This window comes from Eurypyga helias, unplaced genomic scaffold (assembly GCF_000690775.1).
Source record: "Eurypyga helias isolate BGI_N326 unplaced genomic scaffold, ASM69077v1 scaffold35835, whole genome shotgun sequence".
In the NCBI taxonomy this organism is placed as follows: domain Eukaryota; kingdom Metazoa; phylum Chordata; class Aves; order Eurypygiformes; family Eurypygidae; genus Eurypyga; species Eurypyga helias.
The window spans coordinates 2586-9641 of record NW_010252699.1 but is presented as its reverse complement, the minus strand read 5'-3'; the positions used below and the strand labels follow the sequence as shown (position 1 = coordinate 9641).

At 40.1% G+C, this 7056-nt stretch overlaps 2 protein-coding genes across 2 annotated transcripts in view; one reads left to right on the top strand and one right to left on the bottom strand.

The window, feature by feature from the left end:
* Positions 1–552: 552 nt before the first annotated feature.
* GNG5 (guanine nucleotide binding protein (G protein), gamma 5) lies at positions 553–678 on the top strand (the record flags this gene model as incomplete). The annotated part of the gene is made up of 1 exon (XM_010152455.1): positions 553–678. A coding segment is annotated over one exon (126 nt), but the record flags the coding sequence as incomplete, so codon positions are not given.
* Positions 679–4426: 3748 nt separating this feature from the next.
* RPF1 (ribosome production factor 1 homolog (S. cerevisiae)) overlaps positions 4427–7056 on the bottom strand; it is a gene marked incomplete at its 5' end in the record, with an annotated part of 5183 nt that continues 2553 nt past the window's right edge. Inside the window, 4 exons of the mRNA XM_010152454.1 lie at positions 4427–4468; positions 5191–5317; positions 5409–5590; positions 6465–6547. Coding sequence (XP_010150756.1) covers positions 4427–4468; positions 5191–5317; positions 5409–5590; positions 6465–6547 — 434 coding nt within the window. The remainder of the gene's footprint in view (positions 4469–5190; positions 5318–5408; positions 5591–6464; positions 6548–7056) is intronic.

The following is a 7056-nucleotide window of genomic DNA, read 5'->3' as shown; positions in this document are numbered from 1 at the left end:
CCGGGCCCCGCCGGGGGAGCGCGGGCAGGCGGCGGAGACAAGATGGCAGCGAAGGTGCTGCGTCCTGAAACTTCCATCCTCCTGGCGTGAGGAGTTCAGTTACAGCAGAGAAGAGCAAGGCAAAGGATTGTTTCACTGTTCGGTTTTCAGGCAGGTACCGCCTGCCAACACCCTGCACACTATCCCATCCTAAGGATGGCTTCCCAAGGGAAGATAAAGTGCCACTTCAGTCGAGTTCAGCATCTTAAACTATAGGCTGCATTTTTAAACAGTTTAGGCTTGAACGAGGATCTTCATCTGTCTTAACAAAGCCATCTCCAAGATGTTGCTCATCTCCCACCCTTCAGGCTTAGAAGTTTAACATGAAAATTTTCCAAATTAATTCTTACTTTACTATTGCACAACTTCTTGTCTTTTAAGAAACCAAAAAATTACGACGAAACTGCTGTATACTGTCTACGTAGGCTGTATTGCAGAATCTTTTACCAGTATTCTTTATACCTGGGTGAAGAGTGATCAGTGAATTCTAATGGCGACTCTCCCTCTGACTAGGTGTCTCAGGCTGCAGCAGACCTGAAGCAGTTCTGCCTGCAGAACGCACCGCACGATCCCCTGCTGACAGGAGTATCATCGAGTACAAATCCATTCAGACCCCAGAAAGTTTGTTCATTTTTGTAATTATGTGAACTACTTCGATATCTTTCAGTGGTAAGTTCTTGAGTTATGATTCATAACCCCTCCTGTGATTAAAAATAGCTGGTTTTAAATGAGACTGCCTGTATTAAAAGTGTATCAAAGAGGCATCCAACCTCTGCAGCTGGCGTTGGTCTAGATCCCCATTTGGGCCCTCCTCCTTCCCCCTTCTGGTGGTAGGTCTGTGCTGGATATTCACTGTTTATGAGTAGCATTTCGCTGTTGGAGAGCTTCAAGTGGCTGCTTTGCTACAGCACAGTAGTAGTGGGGCAGCTGCTACCGAGCTACTATTTGGACTAACCTGGCTGTACAGTAATTTTGCTCTATCTTCCTTCCATGGAAGGGTATTATTTCCATTTCTTCACATAGGATTACTCGCCTGACAGCACAGGTGTGAATCCTGATTGTGGCAGATAGAACAGACTTCAGTTCTTAAACTTTTAGAGAGCACTTACAAAGATAGGTTAGTGGTGACCTCTGAGAAGAGCACTGTTCCCTATAGGACACGCCCACTAAGCCAAAATTAAAAAGTATGTGGTCCAGGAATTTTGTCAAGGCCCATACTGCACTCAGATAAGCTACTGCATGGGCAGCTGTTGAAATAACCATTCAACAGCTCACATTTGGATTTTCATTCCAAACGTATGGAGGTTTATTACAGCACTACTGCTATCACTAGGAAGACTAATCTGGCATTCCTTGAAAATTCTGGTGATTAGATCTTAGACTAACCAGTTTAAAAGGTGAGTTTTAGATCCACAGTAGTCTCACCAAGACTCTTGAGTCACAACAATTTGATACTTGGCCCACAGTAAATGCATGATCATTTTACCGTGTCCCCCTTCCCCACTGCTCCTTGACTTGGATCTGTTGGGGTGACAGCCTGTGTCGTTTCGAATCACCTGATAATGCAGTTAACCACAGTTCACAGCTGCACAAATCTCATAGCAACTCTTAACCCTGAAGAATTCCGGTTTTGTAGCTGACTTGCATCACCCACAGCATTGCAGTTTGCTAGATTTGTGTTGTTTAGTCAGCTGGATAAAAGGGTGACCATAGTCAGACTGAGTTTTTAAAATTGTTCTTCCCTCACGCAGACTGTAGAAAGCTTCCAAAAAGATTGTGTACAAACAAGGTGCCTCACGCTATTAAAGACCAGAGTAGTAACAGTACAGAGGTTGATGCTTAACTATTTAACAAACAAAACCGCTTCCCCCATTGTTTTGAGCAGTCAATTACAGCAGTTTAGCTGCAATGTTCTTTAAAGTTCTGGTAGCTTTTGAAGTTATTTCTGTTGTGATCTTATGAATTATTTTTATTTAAAAGATACTACTCTTGGTTACTGACTTGTGTTCACACTACTGTAGCTTCAGCTTTAAGCAGTAGTTTAAGGATCAAATCAGATCATCTGTAAGTATCAGACTGATAACCTATAAAAAGGCAAATAAACTGTACTTTAATCAGTGACACAGTTCCCCACTGAGCTTTGCTAAGGTCTACTGATTCCTGGGTGTGGATGTCAGGAAATAACGTTTCCTCCGTTGCACACACATGTGCATACACAGGGCATAAAAGGCTTGGTGTTTTCTTTCTCAATTACAGCCCTTCCCTTTCTGATCTTGGAACGGAGCACTTGTTTCTGCTGCTGTTACAGGCAGAAGTCATTAGAACAGCCTTAGTTACACCACCTATATGAAAAAATCTTTCTTTCACTGTGTCTCTTGCAAGCACTTCCTCAAAATAGGCAGTTTCTTAGTTGCAATTCTGGTGTTTACACAATGAGCCAATAGAGTTCGCGTCTGCTCGGTCCGCACCACCTCTGCGCTGACAGACTCCCCCTCCTTCACAGGGGTGGATGCCTGGTGTTTCTGCAGGCACCAAGTGACTGGGAACAAACTTTTTCTGTCCTCCAGCTTAGCAGTTTGGCTTCCAGGAGACACTAAGCTTCACTTCTTCTGTAACAGCTTTGATTATCTTCCTGTACCCTGGGGGATAAGTTCACAGTTTTAAAAGTTTATAAAATAAAGTAAGTTTTATAAAACAGCTGTGGAAAAAGAGCTTTCTTTTCCCTCAGTAGCTGTCCATGGTATAGTCTGATGGTACATGTTCTTAGACAGAGTTGCTTCAGTTAGCATTGATACTTTTCTAACTCTGTTTTGGTTTTGTTTTTCAGATCTTCTAGCATCTTTTCCTAGCTGCTGATGGTGTGTAGGGGCAGGGTGCCTCAAGGAGTGGCCTGGTTTGAAGTCTGTACAAAAGCTTAGCTTTAACGTGCCAAATCTAACTGTAAAACTGCTACTGTCATCAAACCTCTTACCATCTACCTCTCCAAATGAACTGTATGCTAGTTACAATACTTCTGTTTCATAAGGGAATCGGTTTTATATGCCAAACAAAAAATAAAAGTGTCTTGACTTAGTCTGGTCTTGAAATTACTGTAACAAGTTTGATTTAACTTCTGGATATGTTGACACCTTCCCAGTTACTGCATCACTCTGCAGCAGCTGGAGAGCATATGCAGGAGTCTGTCTTCAGATATTCTGTGCTCCTGCAAGTTCGCCTGGGGTTGATACACTTAGAAGCATAACAGAACAGGAAAAAAAAATTAGCTGTAAATTTATAGTTCAACTATACAGCTGTCCCTATCATAGACTTTATTTAAAGACTGAGTAACTTAATTATTCTTGGTCTTTAAGGGTAATTCTAACCTAGTAGGTCACTTAGTTCATGAGCCACCTTAACTCTTCAATAAGCATGAAAAAGCATTTCATTATTGCTGCATATGAAAGGAAGTAATTCAGAGAAAACTTAGATTGTTAGCTGCCAGTGAATGTACAGACTTAAGGCAGAAGAGTAGTTATTACCTGCAGCATTACCAACTCAAGTATAGATGTGAGGCTGAAAAGTATTTTTAAGATTTTAGTGGGAAAAACCCTGCTTGGAGACCTCATGTGCAACTGAGCAGCATTTTTTAGATAAGATAGATAGCTTCATGTGTTTCCTGCAAGCTGGCCTTACAGATTCTTCCCATCAGTGTTTTATTTCTGTTTAGATATAAGAATATCAACTGCTTTGGGTATATTCCTCTTCTAAATAAGACTTACAGAAGAGATACAAAAATAATATGTTTGACTCCTGCAGGTAACTTCAGCAACGTGGCTCTTTTATGCAAGATGTTAATGAAATAAAATACCACAGGTTTCCTGGACTGCATACAGCCTTCTCTAGATAGTTTTCCAGAAATGGTCTGCTACCATCACAGAGTATGCTCTTCCCTGACAGTAAGTTAGAAAGAGGTTTAAAGTATTTACCTTTAACGGAAGACATTTATGCTTAGCTGCAAAAAAAGCTGTGTAACTAGAAATACTTTATTTTGAGAATATCTTAACCAAAATATTTACTCTTTGATGTTGCAAAGTGTAATTTACAGCACAGCAGCAGTCATCTGTGCAACCTTCAGTGATAGCTAAATTACAGGCTGTTCTGACACTGCCATAGTTTTTCCTGCTAAACTGGAAACAGTCACTGTCCTTGTCTTACTGGATTTAGCTACAAACGTAGGAAGAAAGGTGCATCCTACTTGATCTGCTCCTGTAGAAAGTTTTAATGTTTGCAGTTTCTTTCTGCAGACAGATACTCTTCAGTATCACTATCATTCGTTTGGAGTCTGAGATAATCCGTAGTTCAAAGCAGTTCTGTTCCTGGTCAACAGCAGCTGGCAGACAGCTGTCCCTTATAAGTGAAATTTTCTTCTACTTGTGTCCATTTCTCGGCGCTGAAATTTAGAAGAAAAGTTATTAAGCAACGAATTCGTGCAACAGGGTACAAACAAGGATGACCCCTCCAGTTTATGGTAGAGTAGGCACTGAAATTTGTCACAGTTACAGTGTAGCCGAGTCTGTATAGTCAGCTTTTCAAGACTAACAAGGGAGAAGAAGTGGAGATCAGTGATTTAGAACAGAGATGTAGACTTGGGGGTGGGTACTGGTGAATGAAAAGCTGGGCATGAGCCGGCAGTGTGCGCTGGCAGCCCAGAAAGCCAGCCGTATCCTGGGCTGTGTCAGGAGAGGTGTGGCCAGCAGGTCGAGGGAGAACACACTTGAAGATGTGCAGAGGTCAGTGTTAAGTTCTATTCACTGTTAAGAAGTGATGGCTTAATGATTTTTACACTATGATTCCTGCTCTCGCCTTGCACAAAAGTAGCTCTAGTCAAGTTTTCTAGGCTTCCAGTTAGAGCTTATAGCAGGGGAGCGTTTTGCATGTTTGCTTATCTCTGTATATGTTAAAAGACAAGACATGCTGCAAATAAGTAGTCACATTATATTGATATTCATCATCCTTGCTATTTCTGACTTGCTGTATACTAAAATATTTCAGTTAAACACTTCTCTTTCGAGAACAGCAGTTATACTGCTTTAGGCTATGATCTGTGGTTACATTCCATGTCAGATTTAGTCTCCCTTCCCAAGCAGGACTATTACCATTACTTAGACATACCTTATGAATCCATTCATATTCTCCAAATTTGGAATCAAAGGTTCCTTTTTGAAGAGACCTCAGCTTTAATGTAAAACGTGGCCCAAGTTCTTGAATTCCTACTTTCTTTTCACTCTTGAAGATGTATCTTGGGGGAAGAGGGGAATATAAAAAAAAATAATTAGGAGTAAGGTACAAGAACATCCTCTCTCATTACTGCCTGTTGTGGAAAGCGTTACCTATGGAATCTGAAGAAGATGTAGTCCCGCTGGTTGTGAAATGTAACTACTTGTCTTCCAATGAACTGAGGATCATGTGGGAAGAGAGAAGCAAACATGCGACCAATAGTGTGTCCGAGTCGGGTTGTAAAATTATTCAGGATTACCTCAGGTATGTGTTCTGTGGGCTCTTTGCCTTTTCGCTGAAAAGAAAGTAGATATGCAAAGAGTGGATCGAATGCAAAAGCATTTTAATATATTATCAAAAGAAGAGTTTGAAATAAAACGGGGGGAAGACAATCAGGGCCAACTTCTTGGTAAGAGAGCTGATAACGTGCCCTAATCAGTTTTTCAAACACAACCTAAGTTCGTGTACAAGTAAAGCAGCAGGTGGAAACATAAGCACTTCAGTTCAGCAATATAAATTCAATAAAAAAGCACAAATAATTTTACATTTTCTCTCTCTTGCACCAATTTCTACTCCTGGCAGCACCCCTTGTAGCAAATAATGCAGTCTGCCTGTGACAGGAGCCTTTTCTGTACAGAGAGCAACTAAGTGTATACAGAACTAAGAGTATATGGGGCTCTTTAATAAGAAGAGATGGAGTCTAAAAATTACCTATTTCAAAAGAGAAAAACATTTTACTGAAAATTATTTAGGGCTAAGCAAGCAATACTTACTACAGAAGAGGTGACAGGGCTATAAGAATAAGTAGGTTTTATTCAAGACTAGGAACTACAACTGTTGAAATCTTTAATACTGCAGATTTGTATGTATAACATACACTGGGTATTCCCTATTGATGGAGGTTATCAGCTGCTAGTTACTGGCACATCTGTACTGTAAAAATACTTGGCAGACAGTTAAAGAAATTCAACTAATTAACAATGGCAATATGCTGCTTACGGAAGTAGAACACACTAGTCCTTGGCCTCCTGTCAGCTTATGGAAAAAATACCTTTACAAGAAAGCTGAACTGTACAAAGTGCAACCAGTTTTCACAGTTCAAGTAGACTGAACATATTTATCACTGAACAACAGACTACCCATTTTTTTAAGTTTTGTTGGAGTCTCACCTTTATTTCTTTACGCAAACGGACACTACTCATTCTAAAATGAGCAGTCGGACCCTCAGGCAGATGACTTAAAACAAGACCATCTGTTCACAGAGTTAATAAAAATCTGGTAAAACTCAACATGTAATTTAGGAACATTTTCTGCAAAATGCAGTATTACATTAGAACAGTATATCCATAATCTGTGCCTGATTTACGAGGTTTCATTGTATTTTCGAATATGCATTCAGAGCCAACTAGTGTTCTGAAGTATGTCCATTAAATTGTTTCAACATCTAACCAGAGTTATCTGCTATTGCTTTCTCACTTACTAAGGTTTTATCTAGTCAGCAAAACTAAATAGAACTTCCTGGTCGGAAAAAACTGTTAATTAATCAAACTGTTAAAGTACTGAAATAATCACAATGTTTATCCATGCATTGCAAACAAACAAACAAATAACACCCTTTCTTTAATAATTCCAATTTCCATTAGCCAGCAGATACTCACGTTGGCACAGTGATTTTTAACTATGTAGTTACACTGTAGCTGCACAGTGAAGAGAAAAAATCCAGAATAAAGGAGATCTTCGATGCACACTAGAGAATTATTT